Source organism: Rhinolophus sinicus, chromosome 2 (genome assembly GCF_057876585.1).
Source record: "Rhinolophus sinicus isolate RSI-liver-muscle chromosome 2, RSI-T2T, whole genome shotgun sequence".
NCBI classification, from domain to species: Eukaryota; Metazoa; Chordata; class Mammalia; order Chiroptera; family Rhinolophidae; genus Rhinolophus; species Rhinolophus sinicus.
In genome coordinates this window covers 91,646,049-91,673,363 of record NC_142502.1, presented here as the reverse complement: position 1 = coordinate 91,673,363, position 27,315 = coordinate 91,646,049, and the positions used below count along the sequence as shown (strand labels likewise).

The window sequence follows — 27,315 nt, the reverse complement described above, 5'->3', positions numbered from 1 at the left end:
ATGGCACTCAACCATACGGTCCTGCCCCAGGACGAGGGCCGGCCACACTACCTTCGGAATGGGGATCCCTTTGCTTCCAAACTTTCCTGGGAAGCGGATTTGGTGGCTGGCTTTTACTTAACAATAATTGGTAAGCTTCCTTAATTTTTCTGTGGAAAAGCTGCATGTAGAAAATTTGTGGGGTGACATATTGATTTTGTTCAAAGATTTCAACACTCATGTGGATATTTTGTGTGGCGGTGAAAAGTGGGAGGAAAACAGAAGATGGGGTGGCATTCTGGAGTTCAACAAACATTTCATAGAAACGACTCTGTCTATTATCTTTATTTGTAGGGAAAAATATTCCCTTGATAATCCAAAGAAGTTTTACAGCAAAATAATTTATCTTGAGACTGCCTTTCATTTTTGTTGCCTTCGTAGTTGGTTTGTCTTCTGAATAACAAAATCAATGATAATGAGCTCTTCTTTAAATAGAGTGCTTTCACTTGTGAAACAATACTGTGATATAATCCAAACATTCTATGCTTAGAATAGACCTTAGCAGTCATCTAGTTCAGCATCCTCTTTTCATGGCTGATGAAACTCTGGCCCAGTGCTGTAGTGATGATGGATTCACTGAGTTTATTTCACATAAAGTACAGTTACATCATGAGAGCATCATTAAGTGATTTTGGGAAGAGCTGAAAAGATGTAAAGGTAATAAATGGAAGTCAGTCCAGGGTCAAAGGTATTTTGTGTATAATCCATGACATGGTATATGTGCTTCCAGACTATGCTATCCAATGCAATGGCCACATGTGACTCCTTGAACTGTGACTTTCCCAAATTGAGACATGCTGTAGTATAAATACATACCAGGTACTGAAGACTTAGAAAAAGTAATGTAAAACAGCTCATTGATAATTAAAGACAAAATGACGACATGTCCCACACATACCATTTTGGACATATTAGGTGAAATTAATATATTATTAATTTTAATGTAATAATATTTTTACTTTGTTTAGTGTGGCTACCAGAAAAAAATAAAATAATGAATGTGGCTCACATTTCTGGTTTACATTTTATTTCTATTGGACAGCACTAGTCTAGGCAATTAGAATGCAACCACCATACTTTCCTTAAATTTAAAATTGTTGTTTTAAACTTGAGCAACCAGCCTGCCAGGTGGGTTACATCTTTAGGTGTGTCTTCTGCCTTTAATCTTTTCAGATGTTGGGTCAAGCTCTCTCTCTCTCTCTCTCTCTCTCTCTCTCTCTCTCTCTCTCTCTCTCTTTCTCTCTCTCTCTCTCTCTCCCTCCCTCCCTTTCTCTCTCTCTCTCTCTAATCTATTTTCTCCTGGCTAAGAATTTTACTTAAACTCCTGAAATTAGCAAAACTCACTAGAAAAGTCTGGAGACCCCTCTGTAGTCATTGCTTGAGGCAAAAGGAATAAAATTGAAATCAGAAATCCTGCTGCAAAGGGATTCCCTGGGTCCTTGGCTTTGTTATTAGTTATTATCAAACTGATTTAAATTCAAATCTTTATAAATGGACCTCCATGTCCTTTCAAACACAAGTAGATATTGAGAACCCATTCTTTGCTACTGTTTAAGTTACTGGGAAAACAACAGTGAACAAAATGGGCAAATTCTCTGTCCCCATGGGAACTATCTGGCAGTAAAAGCCACATTGCATTTTTATTAAACATAAGTATTTTCAATGACGAGAAACGACAGAAAAATAGACATCTCATAAATTGAATTTGTCTCCATCAATTGAGAGGAATGAATAAAAAAGTAAGATCTGTAACCTGAGGGATTTCCCCAGATGACACAAAACAGGGAGGGAGAGCAGTCCATTCTCCACCCTGGCGTGAGAGATGGCAGGAAGAGAGGCAAGACAGGGTAGGGGGGACCCAGAGAATTTCTCACTTGATGCACCTGAGGTTGGACAGAAAATCCAGTCATTTTCAAATGAGTGTGCTGAGATAGAGATAGAAAAGGAGATCCAAAAAGAGTCCCCAAAACAAAAGGAACATCAGGTGACTCAGGAAGCTGGGGGTGGAGCTTAAGACATGTTCCAGAACATGTCAGGGTCAGCTGGAGGGGCTTGGACTCATCTGAGACCCAGCTCTTAGGTTTGGTCCTGTGTCTGTTTTTCACCCCCTCCTAGGATAGGTTTGGGGGATGTACCCAGATTCCTTTTAAGGAACCAGAGTGGAATGACATTCTCAGTGAGCTTTGTTAAATACTAGAAGTCTTAGGGAAAACTGGAAGATGAAAAGATAAATCAAGTTTGAAATGGAGGAGAAATAAATTAGAGACTAATTCTACCCTCTACTCTTTTACTATAAATACTTAGTTTAATAAGTCTACATATGAGATTTAAAATTTTTGTATTAATAGAAAGATTCAGGATTTTGATAACCTAAAAAGTACCCCCTTTAGTCTTTACCTTCTTAGAAATCTTATTTTCCTTTAACTATTCTTAAAAATAAGTTTGCATCCTCTGGATACCTCCTACGGGTAAGACTGCCTGTGGGAATAAATCCATATGCAGCTCATAGAGAGTTGACTATTTATAGACAATGCTTTGGACACTGGGTAAAGCCTTATGAAGCAGCGTTAGTAAAGAAAATGTAAGAAAGGAAAAATCAATATTCTCAAAAGAGATGTAGAAAGACAAAGGGTGTTTAAATGAGCTTTGTGTACCAAATGCATATGCATACTTATCATTTTTAGTCTTCTTGCATACAAAGCAAATGGCATCTGTTTATAATTTTTCAAGCCACGTATTTGCATTTTAATTTCCCAGTGTGCCTTGCTAGCTGGTCTCCTTTAATGAGATGCAGGTTTCACATTAGTTGGTTTGCTCTAGAACGCCATCAGCTCTTCTATTTTTTTCCTCTTCTGTCTTAAGAAAGCTAAAGGGATTTTAAGGACCATTAGGTAACACTACTCCAGGGATTCAGAACTTCCTAAGAGCACAATGCAGTTAGTTCCTGGTGGTTTCATACCATCAGCTGAAACACACATTTCTTTCCTTGCCCCCCAAATGAATTGTGGTGGAGAAGTAGAAAGTAAAATAGAAAAATCTGGGTTTCTCCTGTTAATACTCTCCTTATTCCTTACTACTAAAGGCAGCTGTACCAGATTCTCATTTATACACAGCTACACTATGAAGCAAGAATTCCTGAGGAAATCTACTCTACATGTTAAGCTATGGAAGTAGGTGTATTCTTTTCTTAAATAAAGTCAGTAGGGATTGGGTCTTTTTGGATTTAAACTGGGTTTGTAAGAACTTTTTAAAAAATAGTTTCATTGTAATTGCAAAGCCAATTAGTTATTAATGAAAGAATATAAAAAAGTGGGAACACACTTATACCGTTGTTGGTAGGTTGGTGGGTTGAGGGTCACTTTCTCTCCCTTTGGTGGGAGGGGGAGAGCCCATGTTATCAGTTGTCACCCACTTCCCCTTGATTCCTAATCCAGTAGCAGCTGCAGACACCCAGTGTCCACATGACCCCAGGAGGCAAAAGTCCTGGGATGTCTCCAGGAGATGACCCTTTTCTTCCAGGGGTCATGCCAGCCTTCCCTGGCCTCTGCCTCTCCTGGATCCCTCAGGAGTCCACAGTGATAGTGAAAGCAACTCATTTGGTTTGGGTCACTTTATCTTCAGAATTTAGCAAGAGCCAAGGGGTTGACCCTCCTTATCAGAGGGAGGGCATTCTATAAAGCCAATACTCCATAAAAATGGCTGAGGAAAGACTCCACCCCAGGGGCCAGTACAAGAACTGACCATCGGGATGCCCACACCCTCCTAGCTTCACTGGGAAGTTAGTGGTTCCCTTTTCTGGGTAAGTTCAGTCTTATAATCCCTGACTCCTATCCCTTTGGAGGGCACCTATCCCTTGCCTGTCACTCACAACTCACGCTTTTTTTTATTTCATCTTTTTCAATTTAGATTTTTATCTAGAGTCCTCTCACAACCCTCTAAACCTATGGTGTCCATTTTTGAAATTGAGAAGTGTTTCATATTCAAGTGAACTTTAAATCCTAGTTTTAACAATGGGAATTTATATTTTTCTTTGTAGGGATTCTGTCCACAGTTGGAAACGGGTATGTCCTTTATATGTCTTCTAGACGAAGGAAGAAGCTGAGACCTGCGGAAATAATGACTATCAATTTAGCAATTTGTGATCTGGGGATTTCAGGTAACACAACCATGATGTTTCTTCTTTGGGGGTTTGAATTATGCCCCATTCTAAAGTCCACATTGGCTCAGAGATTACCTCCTACTGCCATCCCCTTTTGTTTCTCCCTCCACAGGTCATCTTTACAGAGTTTGTAGCAAGTCAACCAAGTGTTGTCTGGCTAAAGAGATCATTCATTTAACATTTATTGAGTTCTTTCCATGTGCCAGGCATGTTAGATGCTAAGGATACTATTTGGAATAATACAGGATACCTTAGACACCTCAAAATGTAGACACTAACTGATGCAGAAAATAGAAACTTACCGGTAGGCTGTAGATCAGTGTTGTGAGCTTCATTACACCGCTTCCACCCTTATGGAAATCTGATAAAATGAACATCAGGGGGGTAAGTTCTGAAAGGTAAATGATAAGTGAAGACAGTCTGAGAGGTGAATATAGGAAGAGAGAAGAGCTGCCTTGCTAATGACCCACTTAAGTGTGACTTAAGGACTGACTGCAAGTGTAGGAAGCTTCCAGTTCATGGGTTCTCAAAGTTGGCTGCATAAAAAAGTCACATAGGAAACTACACACACACACACACACACACACACACACACACACACACACACACACACATATATATTCATGGCTGGGTTTTTTTTATTTAATTGGTTGAGAATGTTACTTGTACATCAGGATATTTAAAATTAGAAGTTTAATGTGAAGCTAAAATTGAAAACCATGTCTTTGGCTTCTGATAACCCATGAACTAGAAGATGGAATAACATTTCTCTTTAACTGTAATTCATTTTTACAAATATGATTGATTTGGGGTAAGTCACTTCCCTTTGCTTTCACCTGTAAAATTCCAGGGTTGCCTAGATACAACCTCGTGCTAGTTAGCATATAGTCTTAAGTTATGAGAGTTGGGGAAATGGAGTTGAACAGCATACATCAATTCCTCTTTACGCTGGGAGCATTTTAACAGTTTCCCACTTAAATCTTCCCCTTTTAAAAGTATCTTCTGATATTTGTTTCTCTCTTCACAAGGGGATGTTTCTACCACTGCCAATTTCTAAAAACAAGGCTCAATAATAAGCTTCTACCTATTGAGTTACTATTTGTCACACAGCAGTAGATGGGTTGCCCTCTTACTGAGAATTTGGATAGCTAGGTTAGTTAGAAAGGTTTTACTCAGCGTGGACAGACTTAAATATCATGAGCTCTTATGGGGAATCAACATGCACATTAAGAGGAGTATGACATGTCAGGCCCCTTTCTGTGACATTAGTTAAGATGAACCCCAAGGAATTATTGAGGCGGCCAAATGGCTGCCGTTTTAGATATTGCCACGCGATGGCGCTGTCGGAACATGTATGATCGCTTTCCTGGGTCAGCTCATCCTGCTGACCCCTGCTGGTTCCCTGTCTGGTACTGAAAGGAAAATGCTTGAATGAAACCTGCCCTTCCAGCCACATCCTTCACCATTGAGTCATAGGAGACTCATGCTTAAGACTAAATTAGACTAGATACGAATAACAATATTCTTAATTGATTGGATACCTTGAAAATGCTTTCAACCAAGCAAGTCGGCTCTAGAATTGCACAAACCACCTCATTACTCTGCATATCTTTCAAGTAATTCACCAGAAAGCCTTTTCTTCCATGTGATAGCTTTCTCTGAGGAACTCAAATCAGTTTTTCAACTTCTGAGTATTCTCTCCAATACACATTTCACTTCCAATAAAACTAAAAATTTTGTGTCTTTTTTTTTTTTCTCTTGGTCAACTGTATTCCATTATAAGCACCTTGAACAAGCACATTCTAGAGACCAGGTATCTATACATCTATACACCTAATATTGGCTTGTAGTTATACATATACATGTAAATTATATATGAGGAGCTAAAAAAAATATTGGCTTGTAATTATACATATACATATAAATTATATGAGGAGCTAAAAAAAAAAAGTATATATATCCATGCCTGGGCTTACTCCAGATAAATGAAATCAGACTATCTGGGGGTTGGAGTCCTGGACATTGATACTTACAATAAAGCAAAACAAAGCAAAGCAAAACAAAACAACTCCTCTGGTGATTCTAATGTGCAGCCAGATTCAGAACCATTCCACTAAGCAGAGAAGGGGGAGGCATTGTAGATGACATTCCAAAGGTTCATCAAAAGCTCCGCTCCAGAAGGAAGCTTAAAATAGCTTTTGCTAATGGGTCCCAGGCACAACAGACACCAATTTCACTCCATCTGAGTCACTTTCACTTGTCTTTTGCTGCCTTTAGCATTTACGGAGCAGACACTTAGCTCAAGCTTTGAGTTTGCTGTCTCCTTTGCCTAGAATATTTTCCCTCTAGATACTTGCTTTAGTTCTCTCCCACTAATTTAGGTGATTTAGGCATCTGTCTCAATGTCACAGTCTCAGAGAGGTCTTCCCAGGTCACCTTATATAAAACAATTTCTGTCTGTGTCTTTCCTCTGCTTTGTTTTTCTTCACAGCACTAATCACTACTTATCATTCCATCATATTGCATCTTATGCTACAAATTATCAGTTTCTTTTGTCTGCTTTCTCTATTAAAACACAAATTTGTGAATCTTGGTCTCCACTTTGTGCTCTAGCACCTTGCTCTGTGACTGTTACTAAAGAGGTACTGAATAATTATTTGTTGCATAAAAACAATTATTGTTTACACTCAGTTTCTTCACTGACAAAGGGGTTAGAGCTCCTGAGGATTAGGAAGCTCTAATATGAAGATGCAGAGTCTGGCAAGATGGAGAGGGGCACTAGCTGTCTAGACAACTAGAGATGTGTGTCTAGCTTACAGAAGGCACTCAAGACTTATTTTAACTGGCTGAACTAACAGGAACTTCTATATACCTTTGTATACCGAGGAAGGGTCACACCTGGGAGGGCTGGGGCAGGCTGGCACCTGCAGACTGTGAATATCGAGTATTTGGTTTTCCTAGTGCAATAAGGTTAGGGAAACTTCTTTTGATAGATACATCAGCTATATCAGATAGATACATCTTTTGATGGATACATCAGGGAGGCTTTGAAGACCTCCCTCAGCATGTTCCCTTCAGGGAGGGTGAAGATTGAATACAAGGACTGAATAGGGAAGGTGCAGGGTATGAATTAAATTACAGACGCTTTTCAACGTACAAGGGGTGGGGGCTATAAACCCATCCCAAGTTGACACTATCTGACAAAAATGTGCTTAATACACAAACGTACCGAATATCACTAGCCTAGTCTACCTTAAACATGTTCAGAACATTTACATTAGCTTACAGTTGGGCAACATCATCTAACACAACGTCTATTTTGTAATAAAAGTGTTGAATATCTCATGTAATTAATGCGTGGTAAGCATGCCACTCTCACACCATCATAAAGTCAAAAGATCAGAAGTCGAACCATTGTACGTCAGGGACCATATGAGAATGTAGAAGAGTGCTTTCTAGAAAGTAAAAACAACAGCAAACTAATGGAGGCCAAAAGTATAAATAGTTTAAATCCCAGAAATCTGGGTCTGATTGTAAACAAACAGGACCTAACATTTACCGAAATAGCTTTTTCTCTTGTTTGAGTAGGATGTAACTTAGCAGTGAGTTGAGGTAGGTGGGTCAATGTTACCGGAGGGAGCTTCCCTTGACAGATTGCTTGGTGCTCTAGTTGTAGGCAAACCGTTCACGATCATCTCTTGCTTCTGTCACCGCTGGGTGTTTGGCTGGATTGGCTGCCGCTGGTACGGATGGGCTGGATTTTTCTTTGGCTGTGGAAGTCTTATCACCATGACTGCTGTCAGCCTGGACCGGTACCTGAAAATCTGCTACTTATCTTATGGTAAGTAGGGAGGTTTCGCATCTCCTGATGGTGAAACTAGGTAGCTTGTCAGAGCTGTACACCTTTACCTATCAGTCATACACCAAGATTATTAATGACTACGTTAATACTCTTGGCGACAAGAGTATTTCTTTTCGTAATCTATTAGGCTCTAACATATGTTTAAAGATTTGAACTTGTGTCAATGTAGGTGTTTGTTTTTTTCTTAATTCAGAGAATGCTCTATTAGTTTCTGTAACTAGGTTTCTTTGGGTACTACTTTTATAGGAACGTCTGGGGTTTGTCTACAATGCTTTTCAAAAAGTTTCATTTCCTTGTATAAAATGTGTAAGCATTTATCGTGTTTTTCTATGCAAACAAAAGAAATACAATGCTTTGGAAGGATGTTAGGTCCGTGATCTTTACCTGGTTCCCTGCATAGTAAGTATAATTATATGAAAAGATGTGCCTGACTCTTCCTTAGCACTCAGGTTCGCTATGATTTCAGAGATGAGGAATCCCACGGTCTGTTTCTAAGGTAGGGAGCTGTGCAGCTGTGCCTGCAGGAAAGGACACACATACAGAAATAGCACTCAACATTCTTTCCATGGTGTTGGTAGAATGTAGAAAGATGAGAGACTAAGAGAATTGATGATGGATGACCAGCAATAAACACGTTGTCAGGGGCTAGAGTTTTTTTTTTTTTTTTTTTTTTTTTTTTTTTTTTATTAGACTGTTCTACATATTAAAATAAATTTTGATTACTTTTGCTTCTTGGAGTTCTGGGTATTTACTGAACCCCAAAGAGAAGCATTGGGCTCTTACATTTAATATTGAGAACCAGGTGCAACCAGCAAATAATATTGGCTCTCTCTGGATAAACCTGCTTTGTCTGTCAATCTGTCCATCAGAGTGATGGTGACCATGGGGACAGAGAATGGCTTGGAGCCTGAGATAGGAAAGATCAAGTTGACTGGACATTGTCACTGTGGTGGAATTCTCCTTTACATTCTAAATGTTTACTGTCCCAAACTCCAAGGAAACCATACACATGGGAGAGGAGGGTCATGATCCACCATTTTCACAATCCAGCACTCATTTTTTTTCCCCCCCAATTATTATTTTGCATCTCCCTTTCTAAACAGTTCAAAACTTCCAATAGAAATAGCTTGAATCAAAATTTCCCATAAGATAAAACTACATAATTATACATATTCTGGATGACTTCAGAGTCAAATTCTTTTTATAAACTTATTTTTGGTCGCATCAAATAGAATTTAAATATACCTATAGATTTTAGTCGAGAAGGTAAAAAGTTCAACTTCCTGGGAATATTTGAGGAATACTAAACCTTAATGTCTCTGCTTTTTCAATATTTTCTTGAATTTAGGCTTTGTGTCAATTAAAGAGATGATGTTGCCCACCCCCAGAATCGTTGCAGGGCATAACTCCATGTGGGGACGGTACATATTTTCTAGCTTCTTCTAAGATTAAATAATATGATTTCATCATTTGAGTTGAAGCGCTATTAAACCCTCCACACAGTGTCTTACGATATTGGAATGAGAAAATCGCTTGGGGACATGGAGACCTTTCTTCCATGTAATGTGACAAACGCTTGTAAGGTACCCTGACAGTCAGCCACTTGGCCTCTTCTTGAATAATTCCAGTGACCAGTGACGGGGAGCTTACTATTGCACAAGGCAGCCCATTCTCTGATTGGTCTGCTCTCATTGTTACAATGTTATTCCTTATATTAAGACAAAACTGCCTCCCAGTAACCTCCACCCATTGGTCCTAGTTCTGACTTCTGGAGCAACACAGAACCAACCTACTAATCTACTCCCTCCTGTACTTGACAGCTTTTCACCATACTCGAATGTAAGTATAAAACACCTCACTAAGTAACCCTAACCATAAATGCTTATACGGTTGCCTATGCACATTCCCATAAATATATGTAATTATTCGCATTAATGTCTTATCCATTATAATGGATAACCAAGAGCTGACATAAACGAGTATTGTGCTTACAAAATTGTTATCCTTATGTGGTTAGGCTCGAGAAATTTGTATTTTATAATACAAAATGCCAGGTATTTGAAAAATAGAGACAATAGAGTATATACACATCTGTTATATTTCTTGTTAGCAGTAAAGGCGACAAACACAGGAGTCAAAATTTATGCTCATGTAGTTCTTTGTAACTTGCAGAACAGGCCTTGCATTATTTCATGTAACCCTGACGAAAACCTGTCAGCAATATATTCTTCCTTGCTCCATGTAACTGCTAAGAACACTGACATCTAGAAAGGTCACATGAAGGTCAAACCCTAGAACTGAGATGGAGGCCCTACTGACTCCCCAGACTTCCCATGGCACAAAGCAGAGATAGGCCTTGAATCTGTGCTGAAGAAATCATTTGGCTTTTGTTGAATATGTCTTGATATTTCTTCTCTGCTACTACAAAACCAAGGCAGTGAGGAGTCACTTCTCCTGCCCTTTTGGTTCGAGGCAATAGTGGGGTGTGGAAATAATTTCCCGTGCGGGCTGTGGCACCAGGTGGGCGTGAACTTTGGAAAATGATCACTATCCTTTACAGCTTTCCTTAGATGACTGCACTATTTCTTCCTTGCGGAATTCTGCTTTGGCTAATGGAAGCTAGTGCTAAGGAACAGCGCTCGTGTTTTGTTTTCCTGAAAGTATTTTCACAGAATTACTTTTGCATAACACGGTACAATCTACCTCGATGCTCTACCTCTCTCGCTGTGGCCGTGGGAGCGTGACTGTTGTGTTAATAACGTTTGAAGATTCAAAATCTGCTCTCACCAAGCAGTGTCAGCCACTTAAATGTCACACTGCACGGTCATGGTCATGCCCCATCAACCCCCACTGGACGAGTGCTTAGGAAAACAAACGAGATGAGAGACACAGAAGCTTTAGGGAGAAGGGTATTCTAAAGACACAAGCAATATCTTATCATTTCCCACTTCTCTCAAAGATTTTGACCCACTAATACATGGTTTTGGGGGCTCAGTCTTAATATTCTACAGTTGGCCTCTTTTGTTGGATTGGATTTCAGAGGTCATTCTGGATGCTTTCTGAAGATCCTGCATTGTCTTCAGCATCTTTGGCTCGTTTTACTGTCCCCTTTCCCCAGCTTCAGTCACTACCCCCTCCTAAAGCTCCCAGATGCCTAGAGAAAACCTTCCCTGTGAAATCACTTCCAATTTTATTCTCTTGGAAAAAGGGCCCCAGCTCTGGAACTTTTCTCCCTTTCCTCCACTTTCCCTTAGGCTTCAATTATCTGGCCACTTCTCCCAGAATCCAATGGAATAAGTCTTTGGATGTGGAATTTGACATATCAAGGGAAGGTCGTTGGGTGGAGGGCAGATTATATCTTGGTAATGCTTTTCTTCCACCTCCAGGTGTTTGGCTGAAAAGAAAGCACGCCTTCATCTGCCTGGCAGTCATCTGGGCCTACGCTTCCTTCTGGACCACCATGCCCTTGGTAGGTCTGGGGGACTACGTACCTGAGCCCTTTGGAACTTCGTGCACCCTGGACTGGTGGCTGGCCCAGGCCTCAGTAGGGGGTCAGATTTTCATCCTGAACATCCTCTTCTTTTGCCTCGTACTCCCAACGGCTGTGATCGTGTTCTCCTATGTGAAGATCATTGCCAAGGTTAAGTCCTCCTTTAAAGAAGTAGCTCATTTTGACAGTCGGATCCATGGCAACCATGTGCTGGAAATGAAACTGACCAAGGTAACTGCCATAATAATTTACAGAAGGGTTTTCTAAGTGTTTAAACTTCATAGGGCAAAGAGGATAGGGAATGTTGAAGACTGGGAAAACTTAGCATCTCTACTGTTGATGTATTTCTGACCTTTGTTATTATTTATCTAAGCCTTTGTAGTATCTCTTTTCTCTGTCTCTGTTTCAGTCTCTGTCTCTTTCTTATTTACACACACACACACACACACACACACACACACATTTCTAACATCTACCAAATTTGTGCAATGGAACTATACTCTCTACTGAATAAAATATTACTGGTTCTGAAAATTATCTCAGTAATAAGAATAATAACTTTTATGAACCACAAAATGCCTCACAATATTAAATGCTTTGTATGGACTTTGGTGGGCATGATCGGGGGTATTCTGCTCCCTTGCATTATTTACGGAGTAAGAGCTTTCCACTTCTGCTTTCCTGTTGGAAAGTTAACACAAGAGCAATTTTCGTAGGTTTGAGTCCCTTGGTAAATGCTAGTTTCAGAGTTGGCAGCTCTTTAGATATTGTAGTGTAAGAAAAAGAGCAGACAATTTGAAAACAAACTAGGGTTTTAATTTCATCACTGACACTTGCCAGGTTTGTGCCCCAGAGCTAGATACCTCTTTAAATCTTTATTTTTTCATGTGTGTAACATCTATCTTACCAGGTTGTGGTAGAGATTCAATAAGAAAAAGCATGTTATCCTGTCATCTGGTGCATAGAAGGTGTCAAAGAAACCATAGCTCATCCTCTCTCTTATAACTTTTAGGAATTCTGGTAAAGGCTAAGGCAGTGGTCTTTACACTTTCATCACGTCTCACCCTGATGTTGAAAAATACTTTTTGGCACATACCGTCCGTGTAAGCCATTCAGGTAATACCATCAAACTGTGTATTTAATATTAGCACTCCTGAATTTATATCTTATATTTTAAAGATAAAAATAAGTATAGATTGAAGTTCCAGTCATTCCTTTTGGTATCCTAATCAATCATGTTGATTGATATCCTACCTTCAGGTGTCTTTACCGCCCACTTTGGAGACTACTTGTCTCAGTTCTTTCTCGACCAGAAATGGCTTCCTAATAAGTCAGGGCCTTTCTCCTAGTAATAGTCCTCTCTCTAAATTGCAGATTTTTTGAAGTTGTGCTGGGATCTCTTGGTTGCACAGGGTGAACTAGCGATTCTTTTTTTCTTTTTTAAAGTATAGTTGACATACAATATTATATTAGTTTCAGTTGTACAACATAGTGATTCCACATTTATATTTCTTACGATATTATCACTACAATAAGTCTAGTAACGGTCTGTTACCATACACAGTTATTATGATAATATTGACTGTTTTTCCTATGCTGTACAATATTACATCTGTACAACTTTTGTTTGTTTCTATAGCTGGAAGTTTATACCTCTTATTTCCCTTCACCCTTTTCAGCCATCCCTCACCCTACTCCCCTCTGGAAACCATCAGTTTTCAAGTTAGAGATTCTTGATGGTTCCAGTTGACCGTCACTCCCTACACCCCATATGCTGAGCAGGTGGCCGTTTGAGGGACGCTTTCATCACTCTAAATCTACATTGATAAGAGAGCAGTTCTTCCTGGACAAAAATGCAGAATCAGGAATCGGATCCACTTCTATCTTATAATTGGCTATAAAGTAGGAAAAATATTTCCATAAAATGTAGGAACATGAATTAAGTTACTCATTTGCCGCTCTTCCTTTAGCTTCTATGTGTAATTTTTTTTTAAAAAAGCAATTTAATCCAAATAAATTAATCCAAGTTAAATGTGGGTTACATTCAATCCAAATCCTATTCTGTACCAAGTACTATTCTAAGAACTGGGTATATGCAGCAATGATAAAAAAAAATTTCCTTTTTCTTAGTGTATGGATGTATATCCAGGGAAACAACATGATATCTATGATACTGGTATGTGGATTTTAGCTGACCTTGCAGCCCTGTAGTTTGGCATAGTGTGATGCTGCTGAGATGTCACATGACTCTCTCTTCTTGCCATCCCCAGTGTTATTGGCCTTGAGACAGTTTGACGGTTTTGCCCAGTGAGTCTGGATCCTCATACCCATAAGGCCCTTCTCCAGGTTCTCTGAGTCTGTTCCTCACCGTCTTCTCTCCTGTTAGTTGAATTGCCTGACTCTGTCCACTCATGGCTAGGTTTTACGAATACCCTAGCATCTTGTTCTTTGTGTGTCCTGTACTCATGAGGGTGGGCAGCTTGTTTAGTCCGTGCTTCTGAAGTTCACTGTGCGTAAAGCTCAGCACATACCATTTTATTTGATTTGTTATCATTTGCCTTGACCTGGACTGTAGAGACCAAATAGGCTCCCCAGACCAGATGAACCAAAGAGAGGTTAAATGAAAGGTGTAGGCATATACGTGTGTATGCTTTTATTTTATGTGTAGCTTCTAACATGTATACTAAATGACGTTAGATTATATACAATGTCTATATTATAATATTATATGAGTATATCATGTCTATATTTCACATACACATATAAAACATATGAAAATAACCTCAATATACAATGTTTCAAATTGTTAACATTCATGCAAACAATATAAGTCAAAATTGAACCCACATTGAAAAATAAACACAACTTTCTATTGCAGCATCTTCTGTACTAAATTTAAACTATTTTAATTTACTATTTAATTTTGACCTTGATGCTTTGTAGTAAGTAAAAATAAATAGAAACAAAATCACGCTGGGTCTTTTCATGGTCTTAGAAGCCTTTTCCTCCATTCAGCTACCTCTCAGGATTGGCAATGTGCCTATTCACTTGGTGCTTCTGGTCTTCAGAACAGCATGGTCTAAAAGCTTATTATTTAAAGAACACCTCCCTGGATTCTGGGATCAAAATCATTTACTTTTCTGTGTATTCTAATTATTTCTAGGTGGGTTATTATCTGGGTCTGCATTTTGCCAGTCTGGCCTCGTCAACTTAAAAATTGACGTTTTATTTAAAAACCTTTCTCCACATTGTAGCTTCCCTCTAATTTATTTTTAAAAACATGGCGTTTGCTAGACTTTTGAAGCAGGCTGAAATTTCACAGACTACAGAAATTGCAGAGGTGGGAAAAAAAAAAAAAAAAACCTCCACGGGGGGAAAAAAGGAAAATAAAAAACCTCTCTCTATGTTTCTATGACTCAGTATAATCTCATTTTTATGCCTGCATTTGACTTTGTAAAGCAAATGGTATTTAATAATCAGGATGAATTCAGTTGAATCAGGGGGTTTCGTCCTCTTCTCAGGCTATGTATAAGTTCTAGAGAGGTCTTTATAATTCTGTAGTGCCAGTGGGTGGGGCTCCTGCTCTGCTTGTTGTCATGTATGGACCATGGTATTGTGGAGCTACGTAAGTTTCCTCTGGTCTCTGTCATCAGTTGTAATGTGTCACCTTGCATCCTTCTGTTCCAACTGTAAGGTCTCTTTAGGCTCATCAGCAATTCAGCAACCTCCCCATCCTTGGATTGTAACCCGTCAGGTGGCTGTTGGGAGCTTGGTTAAGACCCTGAGAAGTGAAAAACATGTTTTCTGCTCTCTTCTCTGGAAATGTATTGAGGCTCTATTGCGCCCCCAACTCCATCCTTGGCCCGTCATGCTCAGCTCAGTGGAGTAGCCTCAGGACAGCTCCTCGAGGTCGATGACCAGTTTCTCTGATGTCTTCCCTCACCTTCGGCCTGTAGGCTCTTTACCCACGCTGTGATGGGAAAACTAGCTCCTACATCCACGTGCATCATATTGTAAGCTTAAGGTCTTTCCAGCCTCTGGCTGTGGGTACTCAGAGTCATTTTTATCCCCCTTGAAACCCTTTTCGCTCAATTATTTTCTCCTGTAAGTTTCAAATTTCTTTTTGGAAACTCAGGAGCTGAGAAATGAATGTTTTACTTCTTTGGGTATTTCTGCTTGTAAAAACTTTCCCACTAGGTCTTGAACACTCTTACTGCTGCTTTAATGAGAGAGGTGGTAGAGTCACAGGAAAGAAATACCAGAAGCATAGATTAACTTTTCCAAATATTATTATGCTAATTCTATTGGTACTTCATATTTATTTATTTAACACACATAGATGATCTACCGTGTTTCCCTGAAAAATAAGACCTAACTGGAAAATAAGCCCTAGCATGATTTTTCAGAATGACATCCCCTGAACATAAGTCCTAATGCGTCTTTTGGAGCAAAAATTAATATAAGACCTGGTCTTATTTTCGGGGAAACATGGTATAATGTTCCAGACCTATAGTTAGTATCCAGATCCTGTGGGTAACTGGCTTTCTCTGAATTTCCCTATTTCCACCAGCAAGCCTCCCCGATTCCCCCTGCCTCGTCTAAGTCCCTCTGCTATGGGCCATCAGAGCACTTGGCACATTTAATTTACTGAATCCTGTGCTGTTGCTCTTTTTTGCAAGACAGTACCCAGGTGAGGGCAAGTAGTATTTGCTGCTGCCCCCAAATGCCTGGTGCCTGCTAGAGGCTTAATTAAGATTGCTGTGATGAATACATGACTAAATAAACTAAGTTAACTTGATTTCCTTGATGAATGTTAAGTGGGTCCCTTGACCCCTGGGCTTAAGTGCCTCTTTCCCTTTTATACCTGAGGAGCCATTTTGTTTTGCTTTGTTCTTTTAAAGTGATTGTGAAGTCTTTTTAAAACTCATAAACATAAACATCTGCTTCCCTCAAATGACTCCTCTCTTTTATTGCTCATCAGGTATCATGTATCATTGAGGGTTCAGATTCAGGGAACCCCATTTGAACTCTAAGGGTAGTTTGTGAGAAAGCTGAATTGTGTTGCTTTTTTTTTTTAACCCGAATAGTTCATTTCTTTTCTGTTTCTTCATAACATAAACATCACTTCCCAGAGAAGCATTCCCTGAATTGAATTAGTCTTCTTATTATAATGTTTTAATAATGCCTTTACTTTTTTCTTCTTAGAATTTGTCGCAATATGTAATCAGTTTACAATTATGTATTGATTTTTGTGATTATTTGATCAATGCGTGGTTTTACCACTAGTAATAAGGCCTGTGAGGTTAACAACCATATCATGTTGTTCCCTTTGTGTCCCCAGGACCTAACATGAAGCCATATATATATATATATATATATATATATATATATATATATATATATATATATATATATATATATGTCTCACTCAGCCAAAGTCAATATATATATATATATACAATTTGTTGAAGGAAAGACTTTCAAACTAGGGGATCAATTTCAGTTTTGACATTAGCCCACTGAGAAGTCTCATATAGGTGACATTTATTATTATTTTGGCTGCCAGTGGCTGAACCCCTTTCCATGTCTAGAATTTTCATGTTGAGGAATTTCCAACATTTTGTGTATTGCTGAGGAGCAAAGATGGCATCTTAATGTAAAAGATACAGAAAGGCCGGTTATTAATTTTCCAAGATTCTCTTGCAGCTAGAGTATAGCTATCACCCTAGGCTCCAGCCACATCAGCCTGTCTCAGGAACTAGTGACACCAGAGGAAAAGGCAGGGAAATCTCTCCCCAGGCCATGGCTACAGCAGTAGTGGTTTTTGCATCAGAACCAGTTTAGCTCATAGTTTGGGGTATCATTTCTGTCATTTACCTCAATTTTAAGTCCAGCATTTGCAGTGATGCTGTGTCCTAACCAATACATTCCTTTTCTGTCTCAATCAGTCAAAGTAAATTTCTGTTGCTTGCAACCCAGAATCTTGACTGATTCACCTTGAGCCAACTACTTGATCTCTCTGGGCCTTAGTTTTCTCATCTGTGAAAGGGAGGGTGGAGGGAAATTAAATGATATCTAATTTACCTTCTAAAACTCTGAGGTTCTATGAAAATGGCTAGGATTGTTTGGATTGTTTCAAGGTCTATGGCAATAGCTTTTATTACTAAAACCACCTGGCCTCTCCATCTGAGTATTTGTTCCTCTCTATGTCGCAGTATTCCCACCTCAAGGGCCTTGGTTCATTGTAATGAGCAGTGAACTTCCCCTTTTTTTGTTGAACCAGATACTTATAAATTGACATTTGCTCTTCTTTAAGCCAGCCACTGCCTAGGCAGGGAATACTGTGTTCACTTTTAAACCAAAACTCTAAAACACAGATGCATAGAGTGACATGACCCAGTTTACATCCTCTCCTTTCAAACACAGCTTGCTTGTTTATAGATTAGTGGTATTTTAAGATTTGAGAAAATTGCAACAGGGAAGTGCAGAATTCTCCTTCTGCTTCTTTTTCTTTAAGTATGAATTAATATTTTCTACTTGGAATACAACCGGGGCTAACATATGGCAGACACATCAAAGCTCTCAAAAGTTTTTTTCTTTGTAAGTATATAAAGGAGGGTCTGGGACAGCCGGCCTTAGTCATCATTCAGCTTGTAACCGCAGGAAGGAAGAAACTCAGACTAGACATGCTTAACGTTGTTGACTTACTTCATATCTTCAAGGTGGTGTGAAAGCTTAATGTCACCATCCTTGTTTTAACATCGATGAGGGAACTGAGGGCCAAAGAAGGTAGGTCATGGCTGTCAAGTTCCCCACCCTCCTCCAGCCATTGGTTGTAGCACTCAATGACAGGCTGGCTGCATGGGGAAGGCAGTAGTTTTATTACTGGAACAAATCTATAAACCTGCTAGCTAGACCCAAGACCGAAAAACCCAGTCTTATCATTTCTATGCTCCTGTCCATTACACGCTCTTCTGAAGCAGGCCCAGACTCTCCCCTTTCCTATTCCCTCAGTACACAGATGTGATGATCTCTCTTCTTATGACCTTATCTCATCCCAGCCACTGAAATGTATTTCTTATTGGAAGTCTAGCTGCTACTGTAATGTGATTCAATCTTGTTATTGGTGGGGAATTTATTCCGTCTCTTGGGTCCTCCTGTTAAGCCTTGACTTCCACGTCAATTCCATGTCCTCCTCTCATCTATTTCATTATTCAAGGTGGCATACAGCTTCAAATGTTGGCTGGAGTCTGACTCATATCTGGGCAAAGGAGCCTGGTGGAAGGAACTGCAATGGCCGTTCTTAGAGAATCAGGCGTTCTGTCTCACTCACGTTGGTTGGTGGAGCTGAAACGTGATTGGAATCCAAACTCCAGGGTATCTCCATCTCAGTGACTTTCCCATGATTCTACCCTACCTTAGCACACAGAAGAAAGGACACCCCTTCTTGCAAACCTCTGCTGGAGTGGTTCAGATGTATTGGGCCCAACGGCAAAGCCTTGTATAAATTGGAGAATTTACTTTCACCCTAATTGTTCTATTATTGCTTGAATTGGTTTATTCATTGCAATTGATTGATTATGGACAATATTGCTTATGTTACACTTGGTGCCAGCTGGACTGTAGCTGGAACGTGCTGCTATCCCTTGGTCCTCTGCAGCGAGATGTATTTGAAATGAACTGGGTTGCCGATGTGTGAATCTTTTGTAGAAGCTAAAAGCATATTTAGTGACTTTCCCCCCACAAAAACTGCCTAAATTAAGAATTTGAAGGTTCACTGCTTTTCCAATGAACTTAAAGGCAGTGATAAAAGTGAAGCAATTAAAAACAAAACTGCTTAGAAAACAAAAAAGAAGGCATGTACAGGTGCCTGTGTTAGAACTGGTTTAAGGATATCTGGTAGAGAAATTTTGGAAAATAGAAATGAGGACACACTTAGAAATGAAGAAAGTGAAGAACAGACGGAGGAAATGATTAAACACACTCCAAGTTGAGTAGAGAGTTCTGGGGAAACTGAGCGTAGCATGAAAGTTTTTTGAAATTTTTGTAGAGTATTTCTTAAAATAGTTTAAATATTTTCCTGTTTAATATTTTGGGAATATATTTTGACATGAGAAGTTTGCATTCACTTCAAAAAACATACGTAACATTCTGCAATACCTTTTAAATCTAGGCTTTTGTCACTCCTTCTGCTTGAAAGTTGCTTTCTAGTCATTCAATTTAAAGTATTTAGCTTTATTCTAATCTCAGAAAAACCACACTGATTCATTTGCTATGTGTTTAAAAACGACGGTATGTTTAACTCTCCTATATCCTTTTAAAAGGAATAACATAATGCAAATGTTTTAAGTCCTTCCCCATTTAAGTCCTTGCCCATTGCACACTCCCATAAAAGTAGGAAATATGCATAGAATGTAGAAAATATCACAGGCTAAGTGCTAATCTATTTTTCATCAATGGCTTTGGCAACAACATGGAAAACAGCTTTTAAGATACTATGAAATCATCATATGACTCACCGAGGGAGAAAGGATGGAGCTATGTTAAGTTCCCAGACATCTGCTAAAGCAAGCTTTATTTATATGGTTATTGTTTATTTGGGGATTTAGAAAAAAATACCTTCAGTAGGAGTGTTGAGGCCTCTGTTCCATTTGCAAACAAAATTCACACAGACCAAACCAATTTAATCTCTCCTGGGTAAGCTTCTGCAGAAAAATGGAAAAGTAAGCAAGCTGGAGAGTTGCGTGTGTGCATTAGGCCTCGTTTATAGTTGTGAAGCGCAGGTGAGAATTTTGGCTCAGGACCTCAAAGCAAGTCTGCAGGACCCTAACATAGGATGTACAGGCGGTCTGGGCTGATTTGATTCATCTCTTTGGGATTAGGTTATCTATTTGCAAGATGGACCAAAATAAATATTGCTGAGGGTTTCTTTTTTTTGTCGTTTTGTTTTTTTCTGCTACAGTTAATTTTTATAGATGCGCCTTGAACTTATTGGGTGAAATTTTAGAACCTGAGACTTTAAGGTAGATTTCCCATGCTCCTTTCTTGACACACTCCACACATGTGGGGTTCCCAGGGCGAACACACCCTCCTGACAGGCTGCTCCACAGGTCAAGGAGAACAAGACTCTGCTCCCACGAAATCATATGGAAATGCATATGCACACAAATAACTTCGTTATAAGAAAAACTTATCCAGTTAAATGTCTACAACAAAAAAGCATGCACAAATATTGCTGCTTTATTCATAAAACACGTTGTCTCATTACTCATCATTTATCCTCCACACCAGCTTGTCATGCGTGACCTTGCTGTTGGGAATTGTGTTGTACTTCTTAAATAAGGGGGTGGGGAGAAGAGAAAGTGGCTCCTGACTTCAGAGAGCTCCATCCTTACACCTTCCCAGGGTTTTAGGGAATTCAAAGGTAAAAGGAAGGCCCACTTTTCCTAGAATTCCCTAATAAAATCCCAAGATAGTTCTGATGATGCTCTTTCTAGTCCTGTGTCCCTCCCTGTTCCTAATTCTACAGGGAGATGTAGTCCTCTGGTCACTCCGGTCATGTAATATCTGTGATGCCAACTCCTTAAAACCACATGTGGGGAGGAAGGGAGGCTGGTGACACGCGGGTAGAGGGAATGCTGAGAAGACAAAAATAAACACAAACAAACAAAGCCAGTTGTCTACTACATAGAGGGCTAATTCGAATATAGTTGCATTGTAGCAGGTCCTTGAATAACGTCGTTTTGTTCAATGTCATTTTCTTATAATATTGATAAGATGCTGTGGGAACTTAACTCTTATGTATATCAATTAGCCCATGGTAAACTTGGTTTTATTATAAGTGAGTTCACTTAAAGTTGCAGAACCTATCCACCGTGTTAAGTGAGGAGTTAACTGTATTTATCTTATAGAATGAATATTCGAATAGATAACAGTGTAAGGATACTTCCAAGTTAGTGTACTTTCTCTCAACCAGGGACGGAAATAGTTTACGGTTAAAATTAAAACCAGTGCTTGGACTTTATTTGTCAGTCTCAATACTCTAATTAAGATCCCTCTTATGGGTTGAGTCGACTGTTGCCTGAACAAACCTGCGAAGAGTAAAAATTCTATGTGGGCAGGATTGTGTCTGCTTTGTTCATTGTTTTATCCTCAAAACATGTAAGAGATGCTCAGTAATACTTGTTGATTGGATGAGTAAACAATGACCTTTTCGCCCCCTGATTTTCTCCTGCAGGTTAATCTTCTTAAGCTTTCTTTCCAGCTTCATTTCCCTTTGTTACTTTCTCATACATCAAAGTGAATTGCTCACTGCCGTATTTCCTATGCAAACCTCACACATACATGTTTATGTCTTTGTCCCAGCTAGTCTCACTAGTATTCCTTTGTGTCCACTTGCCCACGTGCAGGTTATATGCCACATCTTCATGGAACTTAATCTGTCCCAAAGCATGTAGTTTTGTCCTCCTGAGTTGGCACTTAAATCCTATTTAGCTTTATACGGAGTTATTTGTATTTTCCAGGGATACAATTCAGGCACCAAGCTGTACTGGTAACACCCACATCACTTTCTAAAAAGGGTTTCTTGAATTAAAGTGAGATGATCTGTAGGCTCAGGTAGATACCGTGTTTCCCTGAAAATAAGACTGGGTCTTATAGCATATTTCCCCGAAAATAAGACTGGGCCTCATATTAATTTTTGCTCCAAAAGACGCATTAGGGCATATTTTCAGGGGATGTCTTAGTTTTTCATGGACAACAATCTACATTTATTCAAATACAGTCAGGTCATCTTCTTCTGGAACATCGTCATAACGTGCTAAATGCATCCGTCTGGCTGATGATCTTAACTGGGGCTTATTTTCAGGGTAGGTCTTATTTTCGGGGTAGATCTTATTTTGGGGGAAACATGGTAGTTACAGGGTGCTACTTAGGATCACATCACTAAGGAGATTGAATTGCAGATGGTGAGAAACTCATAAGTGTGTTTTAAGCCCTATTTTTAAATTTTCTTTGGTCTGAAAGTTAAGAGGCCTCTAAAGTAAATATAATTTTGTGAGAGAGAAAAATGCTTCCTGGAAAAGTCTCGTTTTGTACAACTGTGTCACTTTGGTTAAAGCTCAGTGATTCCCTTTTACTTTGTAGCTGGTGAATTTCCACCTTCTGAGCCTCAAACTTAAAAACAAAACAAAACGTACGCCAAAAGAAATAACATTCAATAGAAATCCCTGTAGAAGATTCACATCAGATTTCAAATAAGGGCAGAGTTTCTAAGTTTCCTGAGGCAAATATGGGTGATTTAAAATGTCATGTTTTCCATCTAGTTTTTAAGTGAATATGGGCTGAGAAGTCTGGAAATTGCAGGGGCACTGATAGCTTTTTAGCACGATTTCCTGTCAAACGAAGGCACAATCTAACAGTGTTCATAGGGTTAAATTTTGGAATTTGGGGTATATTCAAATTCTGGAGTGGAGAATAGATGGGATATGGTAAGTGGGATAAAGAGTTGAATACCTTCTTATGGCCTAACATCTCAGAGGGCCATATGAAATGATTCCAACTGGCAAGGTAAGTGGGAAAATGGATAGAATTTCTTGGGTGTAAGTAGGCTACCTGCTCCTCCCTGCACCCATCATTTTCACCAGGTATATTGATTTTGTTCTCTGTTGCTTTCTCTCACTAGGTGGCCATGCTGATTTGTGCGGGCTTCCTGATTGCATGGATTCCTTACGCAGTGGTCTCTGTGTGGTCAGCTTTTGGCAGGCCAGACTCCATCCCCATACAACTCTCTGTAGTGCCAACCCTACTTGCAAAATCAGCAGCGATGTACAACCCCATCATTTACCAGGTCATCGATTACAAATTTGCTTGTTGCCAAACTGGTGGTTTGAAAGCAACCAAGAAGAAATCTTTGGAAGCTTTCAGGTAAAATTTCAAAAGCCAGAAATGAGTGATAGTCTCTTTGTTTCCAAATGCCATGGGCTTCAATATGCTATCTTCTTAGGGTTAGAGCTCATCACTTAGGAGTAGTGTAAGGAAGGCATTATTGTCTGTTCATCAGAATTCTGGAAATCAAGTAGTCAGGTAGGTAGGGATTGATGACATGGGTAGAGAAAAGTAATTCTGTTTTTGATTGTAGAGCAACTAAGATAGGAAACCGTGTCCATTTGAACAACTATTTCCTATCACTCTTCTTTATCTGGGACCAAACCAATTTTACCCAAAGAGTGCTGGCCCACATGGCATTGATTCAAAATTAAGTTCTCACAACAGGAAGAGTCTCTTGTTCGGGACATTACTACCATTAGCTAAGAATATATAAGATTTGGGCAGGCAAAGGAAGGGGAGAAAGGAGATGCCAGTTGTACTCTCTGCCAGGTTCTTTATTTTCACAAAAGCGCCCATGTTATTCTTTCTCTTTGTCAGATAAGGAAACTGAGGTTCAAGTAAGGTTAAGGTTAAGTGAGCTGCCTGTGTTTACACAGCTAGGAAGCAGCAGAGCACAAATTTAAATTCAGGTTCTTTTGGGTTTCAAAAGTCATTCTCGTTCATCTACACTGCCTCTACTATACAATGAACAAATGATTTTGGAGATCCAGAACCATTTTTCCTAAAAGCTCAGGGTGAGTAAAGAGTTGAGCACTATTGGTGGTCTTCTGTGCCCACTCAGGGCCAGTCTTAGCTGTAGAGTGTGGAACAGGCGCCTGAATTTGTGGTCTCAGGTGAGGCATATTGAGAAGGCCGTAGGTTCTCTGAGCCCCCTTTATTCTTACTCATTTGAAGTTTGGTTATTTTTCAAAACTATTTTCCTCAAGTAAGTAGGAAACAGAGGGAAAAAAAGGTAGAATTAGCTGTAAGAAGAGGTAGCTTTCATCTTATTCTTTCACTGTGCTTGAGTAAGTGACCACTCTTTTGACCTTTAGTTTCCTCACCATGAAGGTACAGGATCAAATAAAAAAGATAATAAAAAAGGCACAAGATAAAGGTCGTATTGTCAATATTGCTGTGGTGCAGGGGAAGAAATACAATTTGGAGGTAGAAGACCAGTGTTTCAGGTCAATCTTGCTATTTATTAGCAAAAGTAATTGCTGTTTGAAAGGTTAAAAATAATTGCAAAAAATGCAATTACTTTTACACTAACCTAATACAATAACTCTCTACTTTGGGGCAAATTAACTACTTAGAGGCCAGGATTGGGATGAGCTGATGGCAATACTCATTTTCCTAAATTGTAAGAATTACACAAAAGGCATGTGTGAAAAGGGCTAGGTAACAACTGTTAGTGCTTATTTTTCACATTGTTGGTGGTTAATGCTGTCTCTGTTGAATTGAAAAAATTCAAATGCTAAAAATGTATCTATTTCGGAAGTAATAACACTTTGCCCTTATCGACTGTTAATACCCTGTTATGGCTACAGGTAGAAAGAACACTTTTAATAGAGCAGTTATGAGAGAAAATAATGGGGCACTTCTGCTTCTGAAGGACACGGGAATTTGACAGAAATGGCTGAAGGCAAATTTCACCTGCCTCATAATTTTGCCTTAGACTGACTCGGTGTTCTGCACATTCGCTCACAAGTGTGAGCGGCACATAAATATTCAACACTCAACAATGACAAGAGGGAAATTTATGTGGAAGAAGGTGACTTAGGGCTACAAACCTGTGGAGAAATCAACCAGGTCGTTCAGTTCACTTGCTCCCATTAGCCATTTATACGAAACATGGCAATTGCTTTGCCAGAGGAAGACAAGGGCTGTTTCCTTACTTCAGTGCTTCACGTTTTGGTAGAAAGAGCAGGCAGTAGTGCTGAAGCAAGGAGGAGACCTTGGATTCTAGAGGTTGAGCATCTTCTGGGAAGGAATGTTGAAGAGGTGTGATGAGTTGCAGGTTTTAGAAGGATCTGCTTCAGGCAAGAGCAGAAGTGGCCACCAGAAGTTTCTTTTTTTTAACTTTCCAAAGAAGAAAAAAAAAATCTTGTTTATCTTTGTTGTTATTAAGAAACTAAGAAAGTTGGTAACGTTGGGGGCCCGTAGAGTGAAGTGAAGTGATATGAAGCCAATCCTGAATGGTTAATGTACTACCAGAACAATTAAATCGAATTAAACTGAATTAATTGATATCTATGTTCTTTTCTTTTCTGAGCTCTGAAATGTATTTGCTTTTAATGGAAGACCCTCTTGGGGAATAGTTTGATTTCAAATAAAAGAGCTAATGTGTTGAATATGAGATTGTGGAAATAAATTTTGAGTAACCGTAACAGTTCATTAAAAGTTAACGGATTCCCCCCCCCCCCCCCCCCCGAATTGAGCCCTTGAGATTTTGGTAGAAGCCAATAAACTAAAGGAAAAACTATGGCTAAGAGCCCTTTTTGAAATGTTATTATTCACCACTCCTGGGTATCCAAATACAATTTCCTGTATTTTGTAAATAGTGCTTCCCCATTTTGGCTGCGTGTAAAAAACACCTGGGGATTTTGAAAAAACGCTGCTGCCTAGACTCCACCTGCAGAGATTAGATTTTATTTGGTCTTGATTGGGCCTGAGCTTCAGTTGTATGATTGTTTAACTCTTCTAGGTGCTTCTCATATACACCCATTGTTGAAAGGCAGAGAACCAGAGCCTGGGAAAGGGAAACATAAGCAGGGCAGCTCATGGAGTCACAGGCTTTCACCCACCTACATGGAGACCAATGCTCACCTATTGTCAGTGACAGGGGAACCACACTTCAGATGCTAGGCCAATCTTAGATGGAATATAAAGTTCAGAAGACATTGGAGGTATATGGTGAAGACCTGAAACATTTTGCGTTCCAAGGATTTTAGTAAAGATAAGAACAAAGAAGAACAAAGCCCGCAGTTCAGCATTGCTATTGTAATCAAACTTCCCCGACTACCTTAGTTTGAATGAAGTCTTTGCAAAGAATGCTCTTTTAGTAGATGGGTCACAGGACCCAACTGAATGAGTGGTAGATAAGTACTTGTATGCAGTGATTTTTTTGCTAGAGAACAACAAACTCACTAGGGTACAAGAAATGTTCCATGAACAAGTGGCTTGTTTTTGAGAAGCTCTACATAAGGGACTGTTTGACTATGAAAATTCTAAATTGAATTATTATTTTTCATCTCTTTTTAATTTATCTTGTGCATATAATCTTCATAATAGTCAAGTGTGACATGACATATGCGTATATGTGTGTGTATATATACCGGGGGTACCAAAAAAATGTATACACATTTTCAGAGATGCTATTTATGCTCAAGCAGTAGTTTGCTGTAATCAGAAATGTCTGGACGCTGATGGTAACCACTTTGAGCACCTCTTGTAATTGCAGAAGTCAAACGTGACTTGTGTTCATCTTTTGTTACCGGTATATACTGAGTATTACAATTTTAATACTTTTTCCTTTCTGAAAAGGTGTATACACTTTTTTGGCACCCTGTTCATATGTAAATAAGATACTATTAAATTTCATTTTTCTTCTGTATCTAGGCTGCACACGGTAACCACAGTCAGGGAGTCTTCTGCTGTGCTGGAAATCCATCCAGAGGTATGAAGATGGACACAGCATCACTCATGGACACAATTATTCATTTATTTGCCTCTTCACTGCTGTTACTGTTTGATTGTGACCACACTTTCTCTTTATATTATATTTTTATATTTTATATACTTTTCCTCTTTTTCTTTAAGCCAGGATTTACTGGGAAATTCCAATGGTCAAAAGGAATCTGGATTATAGGATACTCCTTTAAGGAATATTCCTAG

At 39.2% G+C, this 27,315-nt stretch overlaps 1 protein-coding gene across 1 annotated transcript; it reads left to right on the top strand.

Annotated features, from left to right (window-relative positions):
* Nucleotides 1–27,103, top strand: OPN5 (opsin 5). Its single transcript, XM_019734618.3, has 6 exons — nt 1–130; nt 4,076–4,195; nt 7,869–8,039; nt 11,447–11,781; nt 23,234–23,475; nt 27,040–27,103. Exons 1-6 carry the CDS (start codon nt 1–3, stop codon nt 27,101–27,103), a joined length of 1,062 nt encoding a protein of 353 aa, XP_019590177.1.
* The last annotated feature ends 212 nt before the right edge of the window (nt 27,104–27,315 follow it).

What these genes read in the sequence shown, in the direction of transcription:
- OPN5 (XM_019734618.3), top strand. Translation starts at nt 1, where the DNA reads ATGGCACTCAACCATACGGTCCTGCCCCAGGACGAGGGCCGGCCACAC. An exon ending in TTGTGATCTGGGGATTTCAG is followed by an intron (nt 4,196 to 7,868) that starts GTAACACAACCA and finishes TTGGTGCTCTAG; the next exon opens with TTGTAGGCAAACCGTTCACG. An exon ending in AAATCTTTGGAAGCTTTCAG is followed by an intron (nt 23,476 to 27,039) that starts GTAAAATTTCAA and finishes TTCTGTATCTAG; the next exon opens with GCTGCACACGGTAACCACAG.